The 23,646-nt window shown below is 34.8% G+C and overlaps 1 protein-coding gene across 1 annotated transcript in view; it reads left to right on the plus strand.

The window, feature by feature from the left end:
* The window catches only part of Gpa2 (Glycoprotein hormone alpha 2), an 88,716-nt gene that overhangs the window by 54,792 nt on the left and 10,278 nt on the right, over positions 1 to 23,646 (plus strand). The window contains exon 2 of the mRNA XM_067119646.1: positions 8,753 to 8,855. Coding sequence (XP_066975747.1) covers positions 8,762 to 8,855 — 94 coding nt within the window. The 5' untranslated portion in view covers positions 8,753 to 8,761. The remainder of the gene's footprint in view (positions 1 to 8,752; positions 8,856 to 23,646) is intronic.

Genomic DNA, 23,646 nt, shown 5'->3' on the forward strand with positions numbered 1-23,646 from the left:
GAGAGAGAGGGGGGGGGGAGAGAGAGAGCAAAACTCTTAAATTCCGAGTGAATTAATTTCAAATAAACTGTTTTTCCACGCGTCAGATGGCAGGTGTATGACTAGCAGATTGACAAAAAAAGTCATTGCTTTACATTCGATAGAGCCACATTCATCAAAGTTAATGGAATTATTATTGGCACGTATATCACATGATGGCGAATGAAACGCATGACTAAGGGATTAATACCATTACCGCCACTTGTCGTAAATATCAATTTCGTCATAATGAATTCGCTTTTTAATCAACGTGACCTGCAATTATGAGTGATCAGCATTCGACGGTCATAATATGTTGATACTTCGATTAAAAAAACTTTTAGGTATACTGTAACCAGGGGATTCCAAAAATCTTTCAAATTATGCATAATAGGGTTTATTTACTGGTAAGATAAAAATATTTTAGCCTGAAATGCATTTCGCTGTAAATACAACTAGAAATAACTCAGAAAGTGTATACATCCGCCAACCTTAAAAACAAGAATCCTGGGTCCACGTCCGGATTTGAATGTATCTTAAATTTGATCAACTTGACCAATAACCCATCCCTTTATAAAATTTTATCTAAATCTGTCACTGGCTGTTCAAGATATCTTGTGAAAAAGCACAAAATCTATCCAATCTCCCTCTAACCTTGTTGACGGAGGTAACCAGGACGAATGATTTATTTCACTTGAAATGAAAAGGGTTAAATACAACCTATAAAATAAACAAACACACAAAAAGCAAGAAAATCTAACAAAAACACTTTCCATTTGATAAATTAATTAACGTCAAAAGATACTTATCGATCCGTTTAATCAAGTCACACGCCTTTATGCTCAAAATCCTCCTCAGGACGCCGAAAGTAATTGGATGGCGTTAAGGGAAGCGATGACTGGACAAGAATAATGTAATGAAAATAACGATAGCCAGTGCTTCCACTGTACACATTTAATCAAGTTTTTTTATTAAATCTTGATGAAAAGGTACTTCATTGATTTAGCCCTGGAAAACAACGCTTTTGGTAAGCGGGGTGTGAACGAAGGTATGTTCTTTCGTGATATACGTTCATATTTAGATATTTGTTCACACATATTCGGCAGGCACTGATTCAAAGAAAATAACAAAACAACAGTCACGGAAAGGGTTATCATTTAACTTCTGAGTCAACAATTAACCCCTGCGCAGAACACTTCCGAAAAACGTAGGTAATATCAATCATCCCATACATCTACGCAAAAGATTCTTCAGCAGTCCACCGAATCCACTTTTCCCTTCCCTTCACCCCGATAAACCAGATGCCTAACACCTACTTGCACACAATGTAGCACTTCCGTATAATTAAATATCCTAGCATTCAGTACCTATTCCACCTTATCAGCTTCTATGTCCATCGAATTACACAAACCTTTCACCAATCTATAGTCCTCTATCTTTTCCTTGTGATCAAACCCCTAAAACTGTTTTATGTTTTCGTGCGGACCTTCTTGCCAAATATATAATTATGTGTCTAACTCTTCACCTTTTAAACCTTCCTTAAACTGAAACGTAGCCCTATAGCTCCTGCATACTCTCTCATTTGCACTCAGAGTTCCCACTCGGCTTCTATGAGGCCGAGTTGCTTCAACAATCCCCCTCTACATCCCAAGTTGTTTACTAAGACACTTTGAACCCTATACCGGAAATACCCAGAAACACAAATCTGATAAATCTAACGGCTAGAAATGAATGGAAACCGGAGGACATCATGCGTTCACAAACAGGCAACATGCATTTGCCTTTTTACGTGCCTGACCTGGAAGTGATAGATATACACTGCTTTCCGAAATTATTTGCCTCACTTTTAACGGCTGTCTACTCCCAATATTTGCCAACGTGTAAAATATGACATGACTTCTGGATTTTTTCCAATGCACGAGTTCTTAAGAATATCACTATGAATTAATCCCATTGATTAATCAAAACTTCTGTATTCTCTCATCTATAACATACCTGATATAACTTGGTATTCCTAATATCATTAGATCTTATTCATTTGTTACACCTTTGCACGAGTACTTAAACTTATGCATATAATTCTTAATAGCCAATGCACGCATACGCACACATACACAGGCTGTTTTTCCCCTAAGAAAGTGGCTCCAGAAAGTGTTAGTCGTCCGGTTCTCAGAGAGACGTTTTAGAATCATGTTACAAACTCCTGCCTTTCTTCGACTTAGAGTTGACTACCTGTCAGGTACCTAATTAGTTTAGGTCAACACTAGCGCACTGGATGTTTCCCTGCCGGGGTCGATCTCGGGAATCTAGCCATCAGAAAGAGACAAAGACCATAAAAAGTCCCAGTACAGAGTCAAGCTGCGTTCTTTAAAAAACAAATAAATAAATAAATAAATAAAAATAAAATAAACCAGGCACTTGCTAAACAAACAAACATACAAACAAACAAAAAATCACGCACTTGCTAAACAATCTTCTAGCTTCCAAAGAACAAAATAAATAAAGTCAGGCGACAGGGAAGAGAAGAAGCGAACAGTAAAATATAGGTGAAAAAATCTAAAACAGTTCCGCAAACATTAATAATAATGAATATGCACACAACTAAACAGCCATAATACCCCAAAGGGACAACGTTGCGTGGGTGTCTCAGGACATCCGCGTGCTCTATATGGATTTTGTTACGTAAACAAACTGAGCAGGACTGAGTTTATTCATCCACATGCCCGAGGCTTCGGAGGGAACCGTCCACTGAAGGAAGCCTCTCTACCTCCAAACCATCTCGATCCTAAGACGACAGACCTGAATATTCATTTTGGATCAGGAAAGAGATTGGGACATTAATGGGCGAGGAGATGCGGTACCATCCCTAGTGATTGGAAATCTCATAACGGATTTTCTTGGACAGAAATGCGGGCCTGATTATTCAAGGTGATACATTATTAATTAATTATCTTTCGGTTTCAAACGCTCCTCGTGATGTTTGCGAAGTGATTACGATATAATTAAACAGGGGAAGGAAAGTTCAAACTCTGACCATAGTAACCGTTCAAGAACAAGGAAGCATATCTACCTTGAAAAGGAACCTAACTTTTATAATAAAAAAAAAAAAAAAAACCGTGAATCGAATATTTTGAGGAATTATACAATAAGGGAAGACATTGAGGGCTTCGCAAAAATGTTAGAGAGGTCATTGCAATCCTTGTTAAAAATACTGGCAACGGCCAGTAGATTGAATTTTACACATGAATCACCGAGGAATTCTAAGTGTTAAATCCATATATATGGGGAAGTCATCGTCTCACTTTCATTTCCAAAGAATTGCTGAGAAACAGAAAGGATGAACATACAGGGGAGAAAAGCATATGGTGAAGAAAAAAATGCATACATACAAACATTATTATTTATTATAATTTAGAAGATGAACCCTCTTCATATGAAACAAGACCACAGGGCCAATGACATAAAATTCAAGCTTCCAAAGAATATGGTATTCATTAGAAAGAAGTAACAGAAACTAATTGGAAATACTGAAAGCAGAGATAACTTATTAAAAAGGAAAAATAATTGACAAATTAATAAATAAATATATAAAAATATGAGTAAATTATTAAAATAAACAGAGAACTGCTTTAGGATAATAATGCACTGCATCCTCGCTTGAAATTTTGAAGTTCCAGTTGCATGACATCCTCAGGAGACAGTTCCATAGCCCAACGGTGGTGAATAAAGGGCCTCTAGAAACGAGAAGCTAGATAGCGAGGTATTTACTGCATATTGGTGCTGCTGTTCAGCAAATCTAGTTGCTCTCGACAGAAAAAGGTGATCAGAGATCAATTTCGAATGCGAAAATCTCTCTTCAAATACAACTTAAGAAAAATTGACAAAAAAGAACATCCGTTGGTGGTACAAGTCATAAAAGCTAGCATTAGAAAACAGAAACCTACCACCACATACCACTCTATCTAGAAGACATCAATCTCTGGAAGAAGCAGACATCGACACCAGAGAACAGTATTCTAGTATAGGAGGGACAAATGTGCCAAAATACGTTGCACTGAGGCCTTACGTATAATATCGAACTTTCGTGCGGCATTTGCTGACACTTTCATTAGATGTTTCTCAAAAGTAAGATGCGATCCAAAAGTTACACCAAGAATAGTTAAAGCTTCAGACTCATTCAGCAGAGTCCCAGCCACTTGAAGGGGAGGATTGGGTGGAAAATCTGGACGAGATCTGCTAATCAATAGTATTTTCGTTTTACTGGAGTTCAGCCTCATACCCCACCAACTACAAGAACACCCATGTACACATTACGTATATATATATATATATATATATATATATATATATATATATATATATATATATATATATATATATATATATATATATATATATATATACGAGTATATATATATGTGTGTGTGTGTGTATATATATATATATATATATATATATATATATATATATATATATATATATATATATATATATATATATATATATATATATATATATATATATAGAGAGAGAGAGAGAGAGAGAGAGAGAGAGAGAGAGAGAGAGCTTTTGGCCTAAGAACTGAATCAGATATCCGGTTTCAGTTTGGTATAGTTAGTAGTGGAAAGAGTAAAGGCTTAGTAACCTTGCTGTTAAATTCTACCTGAGAATCGAATGGAAAACAAAACCCTAGGTAAACCCCAGATTACCGTATACCTCTGAAGGCCTGCATCGGTAAAAAAAAAAAAAAAAAAAAAAAAAAAAACACTGGTTTTTATAAACTTGGAAGTATATTTATTGACAAAAGAATCTCTCAACCCTTGTGCTCATTGACTACTCATTATTACAAAGATTAATTTCGAGAACTTCAAATCTTAACAGATATCCATTAATTAACAGAACAGAAGGCTTTTATTACGGTCACTATCTACAAAAGCAAACACGTCCAGACGGTGTCCTGGTGCCAGATCTGCCAGGGATAAGGCAAGGAAACGAAGTGTCATTTTCGTAATTTAATTGCTGAATAGGCGATGACCCACCTGTGTAGTACACTTCCACGATATCGGCTCCATATTCAAAATCCGTTAATATTAATTTGGTATTGATAAAAATATCAATTTGCCTGGCAACCTTCCACAAAATGAAACACAATGTACACAAAAAAGGGAGAGAAACTTGAGTAAACTACTAGTCGCTATACCAAATGAATAATGATCAATAAGCCCAGAAATGTTAAGAGAAACTTCAATAAACAATATTTAAAGGATAAGTCAGAGAAATTAAGGAGAAAGATGAGAATAAGCCATTCAATAATACAATGTGTCGGATCACATATCTACAAGATGCACTGTGACCCTTTCAATCGGCAGTGCTTTTAAACGTCGAAGAATTAGTGCAGTAAGACCAAATCACTGAAGGAAATGGATTTGCCAGTTAAATACAACCATGACATTTTTTGCTTTTGTGTCCATTATGAAACAATACAAGAGTGATTCCTTTATAAAATTCGGATTCATTAATCTGTCCCTCTGTCTACCTACATATCTATCAGATACACATATATTCTTAAGTACTTACATACAGACTTGCACATGTACAGCTACCAAATACCCTTCCAATTTTCATCTAATATCTTGAAACAAGGATGTCAACCTCACTCCCGTCTCTATTCAATCATGGCACACAATTTTACATACAAACATTTATACATATATTATGGGTGTGTGTGTGTGCGTGTGTGTGTGTGTGTGTAGGGTATTTTGACAGTGACAGAACACACTGGCTTTATCCAAAGACTGCAATTCAGTTCCAGTCTTTCTAAGTTCATTTCCATCGTTTTCTTACAGTTACAAAAATAACAGACTACTTGAATTTTTTCATAAAAATCAGAACTTCAGCAGTGATGAGTATTACTTCGTTTCCAGCCTGAAAATTTGTAAAAAGAGGAAAAAAATTCCCAGAAACCATTGTCACCTCAATATCACCAGCAGCTTTCTTTCCCATCTGCCGTAAACCGATTAAGAAAAAATAGGAAAAACACTTTCTACTCTGTTTCTGTATTCATTCGGGCCTCTCTTCCCCTTCAGAATTCTCACTTTATCATCCAAAACTAGACTACTTTAATCCTCTTTCAAAACTCTCTACACAACATCCTTCAACTTTTTGCTGTTCCTTAGGGTCTTTTATGGATAAACTCCACTACCTTCCTACTTGCAAAACACAATACTGGGGTCCTTATCTATTCATGTCAGCCTCTCGAAAACTTGTATTGGTATTTCATACTTAGGAGATATCTCTGAGAGTAAATATAGCCCACTTTCATAAATACATGAATATTTGTTCATAACATACAATATTAAAGGTCCCTGGATTATTTCATTTTAGCCACTAAAAGTATATTAGTACATCCTAAAGCATACACACACACATATATACTGCATGGGTATTAGATACCTTTTCAAGTTTCTATATACTGAGAACTGAAGTACCTCCTTGGCATTGTTTTATTCATTATAAAAATGTACATTCGTAAAATATACGTATAAATATTGGTGTGAATTTTGCCTATAAAAATATTTACATGAATAATACACATAAATTCCTAAATACACTGAGGGATATAAGCGAATATTGTTATACATGCAAATGAAACAAAATAGCAACTGTCTATTAAAACCGCCGTAACGAGAGAGAGATTAATGGGACTATTATTTCAATGGCTGATATCAAAATTGCAAAATACTTTTACCAAAACTGCAATTTCCTTGATATAATGATTTGTTCTAATTTGAGCATCATCACAAACACCAAAATGGAACATCAATTTAAATACAAAAAAAAATCATTATATCATCCTACTGAAAATTACTAGTTCCATAAAGCTTACTGAAAGCATCCTTTTTTTGTTCATATCTCCATTAATTTCTTCATCTAAGTCAGTTTTATCAAGTCTTCTCTTAGTCAGAATGTTAAATCTTTCTTCAATTTCAAATCAATGCCATTAAACTGGTCACACTAAATAAAATTAAGCTTCGGAGCAAAATTTACATCAAAGCCATAATTCAAGTAAGGTTTAAATCATTCATTTCCTTAAACGATTAAACCAGGTTCAATCAAATCACTCGAAGACGAATTTTTAAATAAGCAATTTTCAGAGTAATCTATTCTATGTGTCTTAATCAGTAATTCTCTAAAACAAGACAAAATCCGAAACTATTGAGACTAAGTTAATATCGTCTTTCTTTTAGTCGAGTGTTCAGTACTCAAAGCCAACTTTTAAGTAACTTTCTAAGAACAAATGAAATCAGCCACTGTTAAGTCAAGATGCAGTAAAGTTATTATTTTAATTTGGGTCTGAATTACAGCAATTCTCCGAATCAAACTAAGTTATTAATTTTCTAGGTTCCGTTTTACACAGCCCATTTCTTATGGTTCGTCCACACAACAGTATAAATGTAATTAACACATGTCGACGCCTCATTACACAGACATCTCAAACATGTTGAATACAAGTCAACGGCTTACTGATAGTTCTAACCAGAGCTTGATACGATGACTGGTGTTCAGCCTATTTGTGATATATATGCAGTAAGAACCCGACGTTTGTTTTGAAATGTTTTACTGTAATGTGGACACACCCTTAATCAAGTCTACACTAATCAGTAAGTCTGGTAAGGGGAAATTATTTACCACATCTCAACTTTCGTAAACAAACAAACAAAATGAAACTTTATACAAATACTGCCAAAGTTTATCAAGTTTAACAAGTAAGCATGTTTAAATCAGACAACCTTACAACGCCAGAATTAAGGTACCAGATTATATGATGAATATAACGTCAGCCATAATCAAAAGAAAAATTGTGACAGTACCTAAGTTTTCAAAATAGAATTGCAATTTTCGTTTGGTTTCAATATGTAATATCGAGTAACACTTTCAACTGATCGTTTTAGAAAAACTAAGCCCCTCAAAGTAAGAACTGACCGCATAAACTCCATGATACTGAATTTAAGGTAAATAAATTCTTAAGGATAACCTCTTCCCAGCTTATGACATCATATCTTTCAGATACTGTCTATGTCACAGCAGTTCTAGAGATAAGCCAAAACATACTGCGTATTTTCGAAATTATTGTTTTCAAATAAAAATTTATAATTCCAATGAAAAAACTGGAAAATTTCTTCTAATTCAAAATTTACTGTAGTTCTTGCAAAAAAATAATAGCAATAGAAAAGCGTTCATTTTGAAAAAAATAATAAGTAATATTACGTGTTTAATCATTACCATGAATAAAGAAATTAGTACAATAAAATTCAAAATCCTTATGCGTTTGAAAATTAAGCCACTAATAACCCGTCGATATCGAATCCACTATAACCTGGAAAAACTTACTCTTAAAGTGTATGATAGTGCTGCAACACTGAGAGATTTAAGGAAGGCAATGACTTAAGCCTCTTAACCATCGATCTATATCCGCCATTACTGCTAAATACAAAAAAGCACTGTTTTGAATTGCGGTCAGGGTAGAAGCACTTATCATGAAATCGTAATTCCTTTCAGGTGCCAGTTATTCCCAGGGTTCCAGTGAACTCGATATAAACGGGTTATTTGTCGCTTAGTATTTTAATGGCATTCGAAAAGAAACCCTACAACCTAAAACTACAAAGCAACGAAAACACGCACACACACAAAAAAAATAAAAAAAAATAAATAAAAGCATTTTTTCTGATTGCAGAGCGCTGTGATGGTGAGCTCTTGGCTAACGCTGGTGGCCTGCCTCGTCGCCTCCACAGCTGGCATTCAACACACGTGGCAGACGCCAGGCTGCCACAAAGTAGGTTAGTGTCCTTCGTGTGATCTAGTTAGGGGTAATCTCTTGTCTTTACTTCATTTGCGCCTAAACATCTTTGCATTTCCACGGACATGAGGAAGGGATAACTAAGGAGTGACCCAGAGTTTGAACGTTACACACTAAGTGGCGTTTCGACATGAGTTGCTCCAGTAAATACATGTTTTGCAATTTTGCAATTTCTGTGAGTGTGTCTGCGTGTGTGTGTATGTGTGTGTGTATGTGTGTTCACGCTTACGTGTTTACTGAAAGCAGTCGTTGGTATAAAATAGGTTCAATAGAATACGAGAGTATCTTTCCTCTATCAGACAGTTCTCGAATGCCGAACTGTCATCCTCTCTTTTGTTTTTATTCTATTTTATTTTTCCATCACTATCGCCATCACTTTTCCGTGGTTTACACTTATTTCATTCATAATCACATCATTATCACTTTCGTTACGCTAATGATTCTCTTAAGGGTTAGGGTTACTTTCTACTCCATAACATTCAGCATGAATATTAATGTCCTCCATATTAATAATAACCTTCTGATACTCTTAATATTAAAGCACATACACCTGGTGCTTGCAAAGTAGATTAAAACGTTCTTCCGCAATCACGACAGAACCATTTTGATATTGGCAAACTCACTCGCACATTTCGTTGGCTCTCAAGATTTACTGTGACATCTGACAACGCACAAGACCACCTATGCACACTGATATGACAATATAATATAATTAATAATGTGAAATTACAGATAAATATAAATGCATTTCTGCCAGAGAAAAAAATGGACTTAATCTTAAATGGTTATAAAGTTATGAAGTTATATTATTTTTTGCAATTATGCACTTTGTTAATGAAAAAGCATCTAAGCACCTAAAAAAGAAAATATTCTTATATATGATATAAAAACAGGGGGTGAGGATTTTTCGTATTTTTTCTACAAAAGAGCATTTTGTAAAAGTTAATCTGCAAAACATTTGCAATTCAATGAGAGGTGTGGAACGTTCCTTCCGTAAAAATTAACTTACCTTTGCCGCAACAGAAAAGCTCTCTCTCTCTTTCTCTCTCTCTCTCTCTCTCTCTCTCTCTCTCTCTCTCTCTCTCTCTCTCTCTCTCTCTCTCTCTCTCTCTCAAGCTCAGTGATGGTTGAATGAACTAAACTTAAGTGAAATTCATGACTACCATTTGAAAATGTCGACCCCTTTCTTAATTTAGTCAAGCCTTTAGATGGTCCACAACTGACCTCTCTCCAATAAAATAAGTACAAATAATAGTAATTATTATAATCTGAATAATAGTAAAGACACTTTTAACATATCATTCTGTTTAGAAACAACAAAAATTTATCAGAACTTTTTAATTTCTTGCCAAGACGAATGAACTAACAAGAAACTTCAAAATTACATCCTGTTTAGAAACTATCTTGTTATATGTGAAACTAAAGGTATTATCTTTTGTACTTACCAAGCTTGTGATTAGCGAAAAAGAAAAAAGAAATACAACGTACACAACATATTTTAAACTTAACATTAAATTTCCTTCTGTGCTGGAGAACGAAATTTTCGTCATACAAGTGGTGGTACTACCTTGGCTACAACAACGTATCTTGTACAGGGGGTAACAGTGTCGCATCTCGCCTGTAAGATTACAGCCTCCAGCCTTGTTATGAGAGTAATGTATCACCTCTTATACTGGAAGTTACAGTGTGGCATCCAGTTTATAAGATTACAGCATCCAAACTTGTACATGAGACTGCCGTATAGCCTCCTGCGCAGGAGATTAAAGTATATCAGTTCGTCTACAGGATTTCAGAATCCAACCCTGTGCGGTAGATTACATTATAGCATCTTGTCCATAAAATTACAGCCCCGAGCCTTATAGGCCTCTGTAGGGCACTGAAGCATTGCTTCTTGTACTGGAGGCTACAGTGTCGTGGCCTACATGAGGTTTCAGCGTTGTCTTCCAAGTGAAAATAATTGCAGTAAATTTCAATTTCCAATTCTCATAGCGTACATGACGTAATAAAACATACAAAATATTATCTCTCTCTCTCTCTCTCTCTCTCTCTCTCTCTCTCTCTCTCTCTCTCTCTCTCTCTAACTGAAAGAGTATAGGCTTAAAACAAACATGACTGATCCATGGAGTTAGATAGAGTATAAGTAATAAAAACAGTTCTCTATACATGCTGCTCTGCCTGTTATTTACACCCCGTCACTATGACGCACCTGCCACGGAAAAAATAGATCGGAAAAATGGGTTTCCCATAAAAAAAACTACCGAGGAAAAACGTTGTTCCATACTCTTTCTTATTTGTGGATATCCTAAGCCTACTTCCTTTCATCGAAGTGGACATAAGTTACACAGGAGAGGCTGGTAAAAACAGAGCGTAATTTCCGTAGCAGCTATTTTCACCATTTTTTTTTTATTTCAACGCAGCTCACTCAAAATTTCCATGCAAATACTGTACACATTGGTTTCTCTCATTTTTATCTTTGTTCAGTTTAATTTAAATACTTTCCTCAGTATTTCTAAAATTTTATCTAAGAGGATTTGTTATTTTCCCATGTTTACGTTTACCACTTGTTTGAACATATATATGTTTTATCCCAATTTTACAAAAATATTTTATTTAACAAATTTGGACCAAGAAGTCTAATAAACCATTTCCCTTTTTTTTTATTCTGGCTTCAACTTTGTCCTACCCTCTTCATTTCAGTAATGTCCGTGAGCACATTTACTTTTATGACGCTGAATGCTTATACAGATCCATTTTACTTATTTTTTTATCTTTTCCTCTTATTGCAGTCCACTTTCCACAATTATCCTTCTTGCCCTCACCTCCATAATCTAAAATCAACTTCACTTTAGTATTCCCTTTATTTTCGCAATTTTAAAAGCTACTGAGGCTAGAGGGCTGCAAACTGTATGTTGATCATCCACTCTCCAATCATCAAATATACCAAATTGCAGACCCCTAGTTTCAGTAGTTTGTATTTCATTTAAGGTTAAAGTTAGTCATAATCATGCATCTGGCAACGATATAGGACAGGCCACCACCGGGCCGTGGTTAAATATTTATGGGCCGCGGCTCATACAGCGTTATACTGAGACCACCGAAAGATAGATCTATTTTCGGTGGCCTTGATTATACGTTGTACAGAAAAACTCGATTGCGCTGAAGACTCTTCGGCGCATTTTTTACTTGTTTAGTATAACATACAAATACCAAAGTATTTTAATGAGGAAGTGGGAATTCTGAAAAGCTGGAAGCTGGTAGGTTTTGCGTTTATTTACTTTGTTCATAAAAAGTAATAACTTCCATCAAAACATAAAAAATGAAGGGATTTTGGTGTTCAGGTTTCATACATGAATAATAATCAATCATTAAAAATACGAGGAAAGATTTACATACATGCCTATGAAATCCATTTATTCTCTTCTTACTCCCTGCCCCTTCAATTTATGCCAATGTAATGCACAGTATAGCATATACAAATTCATATGTATAGAGTATGTATGTATTACATATACTGTATAAATATATATATGCATGCACACACACACACACGCACACACACACACACATGTATATGTATGTATATATAATATATATATGTATATATATACAGTAAGTGTATATATATATACATATATATGTGTGTCTGTGCATACATAAGAAGGGGTAGTGATACAAAGGTTTTGCAATTGCTTGGCTGTGATAATGGCGAAAGGGCAGAAAAAGAGGAGTATTTCAGGAGAGATCAGTATTTGATAAAAGGCAGTGTCCATACATAATTTTCTTTCCTGTGGATAACAGTGGCAGTCTACAAGCATATTCGCTGTTGTCGAGCCTTGTCCCAGTTCCTCTAGCTATTGGCTGCAACATAAGTATGCTTTGTGGACGATACGTACCACCTCTATGCTCTAAGGTCTGGCATGTTCTCAAATTCTGGCATACCCTCGCATGGATATATACATTATTAGAAACAGTATCCCCATAACCTCGGTCAAAAGCCATTTAATTGAAGTTGGACTTAACTAGCTAAAAAAACGTTATTCCTTAATTTACAAAAGGAGTAATTGCTGGATGCTTTATTTGTCCAGTTTCCATCTTCCTCGCCGTGTAAACAGCTTTCCAACTTTTAAAAAAGTAAACGAAGGAACAGCACCAAAATCAATTGTATTTCTAGAACAGAATAGTACAGGAAACATTCTATATCCTTAGTGAGAACAATTTTCTTACACAACAGAAGCTGTGGCACAATGTTTTCCTCAAAACTAAAGCAACATATGAGCAAAGCATCCTGTTGCACAACAATAAAGAAGTAAAACCAAAAATAGAGAAAACATACTTCCCTCTACGCCAGTCATAAAAATAAAAGATGAGAGAGAGAGAGAGAAGAGAGAGAGAAGAGAGAGAGAGAGAGAGAGAGAGAGAGAGAGAGAGAGAGAGAGAAACTACCACTGACGAAAGCAAAATACCGGACCTTCAATAAATCATGCCGATAAATTCTTTGGGAAACAGGAATATAGTTACGACCAAAAAGCACGGCAAATTATATTCATAATTCAGCTTCCCTGAATAATCAGCTCTGCCAAAGCAATCTCAGGGTTTAAGAAATAAGATCAGTGCGTAATTGCATTACCATAATGCATTATTTACAGTCACAAAATTCTTGATCTTACAATGTCATTGGAGATTTGTGTCTAAGAGGATGAGTAATGTTTGAGAATTCGCATTTATGGGTAAATAGTTTAATATTTTTTCACAAAATCGCTGGTCCCAGACATCTTCAAATTGTAATAATCAAATTAATAGCCAAACTGTAACTACAGAAGCTCACTCAAAACGTAATTAGCTATGCCTTGTTATTTACCTCTCCTCTCCACGAAATTACAAATACAGTAAATCCACAAAGAACGTGCACTATGTTGTGAACAGTTAGACGTAAACAGACAAACAAGCTTACATGTGGATGCATAGCTTTGATCCAATGTTGGTGGTGGAAAAAACAAAAAAAAATACAAATAGTAAACTTGAACTTGCAACTAATAGTGGTTTAGTATGTTATTGATGTGAAATACTAAGAAAAGATGAGAGAGTTCCCTAGGCAAGGAACAGAAACTCCCACTGAATTGAGGCTTCCTCTGGCGAGGAATTAACACATTCTTAGAGAGGTCTATGAGCTTCCTAAATGTAGAGCAATTCAAGATATTATAGTACTATTTTGGATGATAAAATTATGTTTTAAAGAAAAGATTATATTCAAGATATTATATCATCATGCAATACACTTACAATATATTTAGAATAAGACTTGTATTGCAAACTTCTGAAAAACCTACAAAATTTAATAAGTAATCATTACAAGACACTTTTCCATTTTTTAGAGGACTTCACAGATATGGTATTTGTTCAGAAGAGAGAAAAGTTTATTGCAATGGACATTTAACACTTGCAAAATATTATGTTAATCGTTCACAAGAGACTTGTTCTTCCCAAGGAATTTTTCAAGATGCACAAAATAGTTTTCACTGGTTCAGAAGTGGGTGTTTTTCTCTGAAGAGGACTCTTAAGACCTAGAACTACGGTTATCATTCATATTCGAGGAAGATTCTTTTATTTTCTTATATAATGGAAACATAAGAAAAATAGATAAAAAGCTCTAGGAGAGGTTCTGAAGTTATTAAATTTCCTGTTTACAGAGCGTAATAATATTTAAGAAGAAATACAGTTAGAAAAGTTAAGGAAACACAATTATCTGTTCTGGCCAACAAGTGGTGGTCCCATTTACGCACTGACAAGTCTACCCTTTTGTTAATTGTCCTCTAAGTATAACAAACAGTGTCGTGATTTAACACTGCCAACTTATGATTGCAAGGAAAGTGTTAAACATTACAAGTCTAGAGTATTCCTTCTAACATGAACAGCTTTGAATACTCATGTAGAATTAACTTTTCTAAAAGAATTAAACTAGATGCTCGCTTTATTTTGTAACGGTGTTACTCTATAGACGTGCTTTACGTTATGAAGAATGAGTAACCTTAAATATCAAAACCAAATAATCTAGCACCTAAGAACGAACAAAGAGCGTATCAGAAAACAAAATCGGAAAAACGGAGGCATAAAAGTCTTTAATATGGCTGTTCTCAGTATGCAAAAATGGTACATACTTGAAGTTAGGGATTTGGATCAGGTCAAATTATCAAACTTATCTAACGCAATTTAGCGTTCCGAGGTACTGTATATCTCAAGGATTGCAATCGATTAAATAACAGAAAGATTATTCTTAAATTATCTGTAATTTTGAAGTAGTAATCAGGAGCCAGCGCCCATCCCTCCCACCTCTCGCCTCAAAATCTGACACTTTTGGCTGTTATGTCTCCAGTTAACTGATTCCCACTGGGTATTCTAGCCACGGTGTTATTTTGCAAAACTAAAAGATATTTTGCCACAGGTGCTAAGAATTTTCCACAAACTAGAACCACCTAGTCACAAGAATTCCTGAAATTGTTATACAAGCCCAGCTTAATCATACAACTACAGTGTACACATCCTCTTCTGGTAACATATATGCAGCAAGTGTTATTTACAACACTGAATCGTCAGTCCATAAGAATAACAAATAACAGAGTATAGAACATCAAGAGTCAAAGAGATGAAGTTACAAACATTCCGTCGTTCCCCATTCGTTCGTATTAGCGAAAATTATGAAACGCATTTTTTGCAACAATGATTCCATTACACAATTAAGCATTCCCACCCCGCCCCCATTCTAATTAAAGAACACCTTCCCAATGCTAACTGGGCCATTAGCGTCAATTCTCTCTTCCAACAGATACACATGTGCCTCGCTCAAACTCGATTAAGAGTGCCATCCAACCAGTGAAAATTTATTTAAGTCAACAGTTTAGGCGACGTGCTTCTCTTCTTTTATGCATTTACTTATTTTTTCTTACATTTTGTTTCTATTCGATGCCATGTACTGAGGTAATCTTTTCTTTTCTCTTCATTCCGACAAGGAGGTAGTTTTTCGTTTGGTTTTGTTTATTTGTGTTACTTTGTTTATCGGTTTGTCTGGTTGTTTCTAAGAAGGATTAAGCAAATAGTTTTGCAGATTTTTACGAAAATATTGTCAAAACGTGGACCTCGTGAATGGCAACAAGCAGCCATATTTTGGAAGAGAAAGGAATGCAACTTTCGGGAAGAAGGACCTTTAGGGGATGGAGTTGCCTCCACTACCTTTTAAACCTGAAACATAACATGCTATTACCGTAGAATTTGGTAAGTTAATCCATTAATTACTTTATCATTTCGGAGGGTGCTTTGCTACACCTTGGCGAATTTTTGTAGTCTTCGAACACTCCAGTTTTACTATCAGTTTATTGCCTGTCCACCGTTTCACAGATGGACGACTGCTTCAGTTATTTAACCGTCTCTCGAAATGATGGTGCAGATTTTAAATTCGAAAATGTATCAATCAGTCGCTGTTCTACTCAGCAGGAAGAACTCTAACAATGCTATACTTTCTTCCCACACACTAGCTTTTTCTTGAGGACTGACAAGCCTGATTTATCTCTAGAACATTACGGTTCATTACTTTCATCTTCCATCACATGTAATTTATTCTTAAAGCTTTCTAAAGCTACTACCCAGATATTTTGGAAATGTAATTCACCGTCCCTTATAAAACATTAAGCCAGCTACTTTAAATTTTAATAAATATTTTTTTATTAGTAAATAGCTACCTTCTGTATAAAACCCATAATATTTGTAGCTACACCCAATGATTACCAGTTTAGGTGAAACAATACGGTCGTCGCCATTAACTTTCGTATGCTCCCTAAAGTTGTATTACGCCTCCCAACCACATTCATTACTCTCAAAACTACTTTTTACCTCCCCATTAACTCTAAATACAAAATAGTTGTCAGTTTATGTGTCCCACTTTATCATTCTTAATATGAAATGTGGTATTCTTTCAGACAGTTTATTTTCCCTTGAACATCATTAAAACTTCACTTTTAAATCTTCCTACCCCAACCTTGTCGAGTACATAACATTTTTTTCCGCCATTTAATAATATTGTCACAAACATCTAGTAACGCAACCATTCGCTTACTATAAAAAGCACTGTATCTACCCAGATGAAATGGAGGAAACAAGCGAGTTTAAAACTAACAGGTGAATTACTCGCCAGTCCTATATTTTTTTACTGGCTCGTGCGTTTAAAATCATATAAAAAACATTTACACAAGATTTTATCTAGAAATTCAAAATAAATACTGAATTAAAATTTATGATTTCCGTTGTTTCTGTTGGAACGTCAACAGCTCCAATCTACTTTTTACTTCATTATTTAACACGAAATATTTTTACAGAAAAGAATAAAAACCGAATACATATTTCGGACTACATTCACAATGCTTCTCTTTTAGATATCTACAAAACCAATTTGGAGATAACTTCATCTTTATACGAATGAATAAAAGACAGTTCAATGTACATAAATGAATGTTTGTCAGGGAATATACCAAATAAGGCAGTCAACGGAAATGAACGTTAAAAAGAAATACTAGTAACAATGTGGGATTCGGGAATGTTTCTGTTGTCTTTTCCAGTTTATAGGTTGGTTTTTATTCTGCACACAGGAGTAAAAAAAATTCTATGAGAATAATCTAAAGTGAGCACTGTATAACGAGCTTCCAAACATGCTGCGATGAAAATTAAGAAATTAATAGAATAACAGCAGGGACGCACGAAAACAGAGAAAGACACATAAAAATTAAGTACAATTATGATAAACCATACCTAAATTCTAAAAGCGTTGGCCCTCGGCAAGGTAAAAGGTTTATATGAATGTTTTACCGCTGGCAAAAATATTTGTTTTTTCGCGTGGTTATCAGTACCAGTTCTGATCAGGCCAAAATTATAAAATCAACAGGATGTCATTTTACAGAATACTAGAAGCACTTAATAACTCCACACGTGTATGATGTAACTTTGGTACCTGCAGAAATGTTATTTTTTACAACTGAATAATTAATACTATTCAGTAATTATCAACGATAGATATATTTCCTGACAGGTATTAACCGGAACCCAACAGCAACTGTGCTAAGGGAAGAATTGGAAAGCAACGACTTCAAATATTTTAATTGGATGGGTGAAATAAGTTGCGTTCAATAACCTTCGTTCCCCAGTCATGAGGTAGATGCACTTCCAGTTACAAATCTCTGCCATCGAAAATGGGAAGGCTAGTCAAAGTCATGTCCCTAGGGTACCCACGAAAAATATGATAACTGCATATTTATAGCTTCGTACTAGGTGCGGAGTGTATTTAAATAATAAAATTAAACTGGCATCAGAAGAAGTGCAACAGCTGTATCATCATCAGCAGCAGCCGGACTACCATAATGGTAGTAACTCAAATACATCATAAAACTCAATTCTAACTTCGATAACCACAAAGCCAAAGAAATTTTGAGAGCCTTTACCTTTAGTTCAGAAGAACCATAAACGACCAGCACAGAAACGACGTTGTCGTTCTCTTCAGGCATAGCATGTACTACGGGCAAGCTGCCCTTGGAGAAGGTCGTCCTAGGATAAGGAAAAATAAAAAGTGGTTTTTAATTAAAGATTCAAGAAACAGAATATATATGGAAAGAAAAGCAAACCAAATTGGCTTTACCGTGATGGTCAATTTAGCAGACAGTGACTGTAAGAATAAATAAATAGTAAATAATTCAATAATAAATACATAGAATATATGTGTGTGAATTTCCTTTCCTTTCCCCCATTAAAGGAATGAGAGAGAGAGAGAGAGAGAGAGAGAGAGAGAGAGAGAGAGAGAGAGAGAGAGAGAGAGAGAGAGAGAGAGAGAGAGAGAGCCAAATAAATTTTGTGACTATTCACAAGATGAAAAATACACTATATATTTCAAAATTACTTACAAAGGCAACGCCGTAATGATGTGTGAGAAGATCATATTAAAAAGAAAACATAGGTTATAGCTGAAGAGCTCATCATGAAGGAAAATTAAATTTAGACCTTCTGTATATAAAGAATTAAACTGAGTTCGCTGTTTCCATTTCCGAATGCTTTAATAACTGTTTTTCGATGTAAGCTTCTAACAAATTTACAAAGAACTAATAAATGTAATCGGTGAATTCCATATATTTCAGCCAAAGAAAAGATTGACATCACGCTATGAAAAGCATGACTCATATATTTAAAGTGATAATATCAGTTCAAGTTAGTTACATTAGGAAATGACAGACATATCTGAACGCCTGAGTTGTTATATGTGTGTCACCTTCCAGCTGGAATGTTGGTAGAATGATGACCTGCCATCCTCCAAACCCCAGTTCGAATCCTGGCATGAAGGGAGTTTTCCTTAATTTCATTTCAACTGCAGATTTTGCGTGTAGTTTTACTCATATATAGTCAGGCATGTTTCGCTACAAGCATAAAACACACACAGATACACACTCCTTAAAATACACAAGCAAACAAATGCGTTTTGTTAAATTAGAAATTAATTCCACTTGCCTTCGACGACAGAGTTAATATGTTCCTTTTTTTATTCAATAAGGGCAAAAATTGATGTGGAAAAAGGTTACTTATTTGTAAAGAATATTCCACGCAGTATAATGTGCCCCTATGTGAAAAATAAAAAGGTTAGATCTAAGAAATAATGTCGCCATCTATGATTACTGACAAGCAATGCAAATAAACATATAAATGAAAAAGTACATAAATATATGAATAACTGAATTAATGAAAGAATAAATAAATCCTCCCTCTCGTACGCATCTGAATATAATAAATTAAACAAATAAGTAAAATCAGTGTAAGCATATCTCTCCGACCTTCCATGCACGTATCAGAAACCTCCTCATCAATTTATTGGCATAAATGCCACTATCACCATCCAACTTCGATATTTTTAGACTCTTGAAGAACCAAGACGCTTATCTACCCCTCCATTGCCCTATCCGTTTCAGGTAGGAAGAACACACCTGTAATTATTCCCAGAAACAATTAGCCTGAGAGTTCACGAACAGGTAGAATTCCACAGGCGAAATCCTCCAGCATTACATTATAATCCCGCAACAAATCCTTGGAGGGGTTCAGGTGCAAGTCCTCGTCTTCTATTACCCCTATTACCAAGCGAAGGCCACTATTTCATTAAGGAAGGAGAGGCAGTGGGTGTACAGTAGAGCTAGCTTAGAGCTATCTTGCAAACACTATTTACAGAGTAACTTGAAGGGGCTGTTTCTACGGATATAATCAAAGACTAACAAGGGATAGTGCGACGCGTATTATTTCTGCCTTTGAAAATGATTTCACTAGAGTCCACAAGAATGAGTAATGGTATTACTTAGTCTTTGTTCTTATAAAGCTGAAACGATTTTATTACACCAGGGCAGTCTTATCTTTCGTTTTTATTCCCCGCTAAGTGTCTTTGTCACCTTGATGAATTATATTAATCATATCCCAACTTTACTGTTACAAAAACAATCTGATATGTATGCTAATTGCAATAGCATTCATCATTGTTACCTTTCTCTCTCTCTCTCTCTCTCTCTCTCTCTCTCTCTCTCTCTCTCTCTCTCTCTCTCTCTCTCTCTCTCTCTCTCTCTCTGAGCCTGTTCTGAGCAAATTTATATTAAAAAATGAGGGCATATGAAAGCCTTACTACGAATAGACACCCTAAATAATTGATTCTGCTGGTTTTATGGATTGCATTATAACCTGATACCGTTAACATCAGACCCTTGAAGTTTGCTGTAATTTTCTAAACAGTAACTTTTGGTATGAGGTTGCTAGCTCTCTGTCTATGGCACAGGAGGTACACTGACTGACTTACTTAGTTTTAAAATGCACAATGGCGTTGCAAACGCGCTGACCTTCAAAGAAACCTGAAAACCTAAACTGCTAAAATGGTATCACTATAAGTTATAGCAAGTAAATCCAATGTAAAACAGCAATATTAATAGTAAAAACAATAGCAATGCTGTGACTTGGCAATTAACTTGCATTTAATATATTTTTCTTGCTTAAAAATCAGTAATTAGTGAGCCATCGGTCGTTTAAATAAGGTACCCTTTAAAAAAAGTTATTAAATATTTTCTGGTACTTGATTCACCTATCGGGAATTTATGGAAAAATATGACATCAACATAATATATGAATGTAGCAACGATATATTTTCAAGCCCACACACTATCGTGCGGAGGATATGCTTAAATAAATAAATTGAGTCATTGTATCGATAGATATATTGTAAATGATATAAGCAAGTTCGGCAGTTATCAATTATATTCATAAACTACAATTAAATTATCTATAATTCATTTTAAATATTATATTAAAACAAATGTGAAAATAATAAGCTAATTCTTTTTGGTCTGTATGCTATGATGACGTCATTCGGAAGCTATGCCGTCTACCTCAGTAAGACAAAATAACTAAATAAATAAATATACACATATACTGTATGTATTTATACATTATATATATATATATATATATATATATATATATATATATATATATATTATATATTACTTAGGTAGACAGCATAGCTTCCGTATGACGATACAAGAGACACATGCACAATTTCACCATATGCCATATCTCGCCATTTAAGTTAGCGGGCTACTGAGGAAAGTATTGCAACATAACACTCAAACAAAACACAATTTTCCTTCAAAATTTTTACATCATTATTGTGTGAGAAGCCCACAATAGGCATCAAAGGCGACTAAATTTGTGGCGCAGTACTACGATTTACAGAAAATTTTTAATCGCTTAGCATCCACCATATACGAAAATTGTTCGAATCTTTAGGACTTTCATCCTGGTCTCATGTAGTTCTCAACCAAACCTGGAATGTACTACCATAGTCTCTCTTATTCAGCACTTGATTGATATCTCCTTCTTATGTATTATGTTAATATTTGCATATGTTAACATCAATTTCTAGTAAAACTTATTGCCATTCATAGTCCCATTTTTTAAGATACGCCCTTCCCGCCTCACATCGCCATCCAAGATTCATACTATTTATTCAAGAGTATATTTGTCATACGGCCTTACAGACATGATGCATGAAGGCAGAAATTCCTATACATGGCATTACATGGCATCCCAGCCCAACGATAAATCTAACAGAAGCTCTGTATTATTAAGCATGGCTATAGGTTCGTGTACTGTTATCACTACAATTTCTTGTAAGCCTATGTTGCATAAGTACATGGGTACAATCATTTCCTTTCATAGGGCAATGAATTTCAATGATGGTTTTATATTTCCTGGTTCTGCGTTATTTTTTTATTACACTAAAAATATTATAAAAAGGGCAGTCTGTGCTAAATTGAGTGCCATCAAGTTTAGTGTCTTCTAAAATTGATAACACCTGGTTACTGATGACAGTGAGTATATACTGTGCAAGGACAAAGGAATATTTGAATGACAGTGGTTTGGCGAATAATTTCCTCGAAACCTTCCGAGTACTGCTATCAACAATAACCACCAACGTGCACCTTTTATTTACACCTCTAATGATTGCGTCTTCTATTAACTATAAAATTTTCTCTGGATATCAACAATGATCCTGTTTACATTTCTGAATGAGGTATCCTTAGTTTATTCTAGATAAATACCTTCAATTCAATTTCTGCTTATTTTCTCATCTCCTCTATCATACAATTATTTAAATACTTGGGTGTTATCGAAATTCTAATTCCTCTCTCTGACAAAATGACGTTAAAATTCCTTTAAACATGTCTTGGAGAGACCTGTTAACTCAAATCAGTGTGTTGCTGTTTTATTACCAAGTCATAAATCATTTACTTCATTATTCTCTATTATTTAAAGTAATTATTTGCTTTGATCATCTCAGTTAAGATTAATATCCCCAATGAAAATTCACTCATAAAGGCAGGTTAGTTGGAAGGAAAATAACCAATATTTCGAAAGATGGAAGATAAATAGTACAATAATCCTTATCAAGTAATTTTCTATCAAGATGAAGGTTACAGTTTTTCTGATCAGACAGCCAGATGACACCAGGTGACCAATTCATCTCCCATCTACCATGCGGTGTTCAACAATGCTACGAATGATACCAGTTCTCTCAGATGTTCCATTTTCTTAATATATTACCTAGTTCCTTCAATATTTCCCCTCTTCCATCTTCAGAACCCATAAGCCCTTCCATAATTAAGCCAGTTGTCATTACCATAAAAGTTTTTTTGTTGTGCCACTTTATTTCGCAATTTCTTTTGATAAAAACTCTCTGTATCATAACTAATGCGATATGCCATAATGCCGTTCACTGAGCACCATCGAGCATTCGATATTCTGCCATCCTTCATTCTTTGCTGTTGCTGATCACAACAATAGTTGTCATAATAACAAATTTTTATTATTAGCAATGAGCCCACTCCTCATCAAAAGCTACTTAAAGATATAAATCAAGTGAGAATGAATACAAAAGTCTGGAAATGGTTTTTACATATCATAATTAAAAGAACTTAAGTCAATAGTTAATATAAAAAGAATAATTTAAACAAAAAATACTCCATCATAAACAATATGATAAATGTGACCATCTCTTTCTCAAAAATCGTGGTCATTAGGTGAATCATAAAATTATATTAGTGTACCATTTCTCACAGCGACAATTGAGTTCTAATGTTCCATTATTACGAACACAGACCATCTCTCGGTAGTATTACGACAACAAACCTTTAAAAAACGTGGAAAAATTAATTAGATAT

Source organism: Macrobrachium rosenbergii, chromosome 17, assembly GCF_040412425.1.
Source record: "Macrobrachium rosenbergii isolate ZJJX-2024 chromosome 17, ASM4041242v1, whole genome shotgun sequence".
Classification (NCBI taxonomy): Eukaryota; Metazoa; Arthropoda; class Malacostraca; order Decapoda; family Palaemonidae; genus Macrobrachium; species Macrobrachium rosenbergii.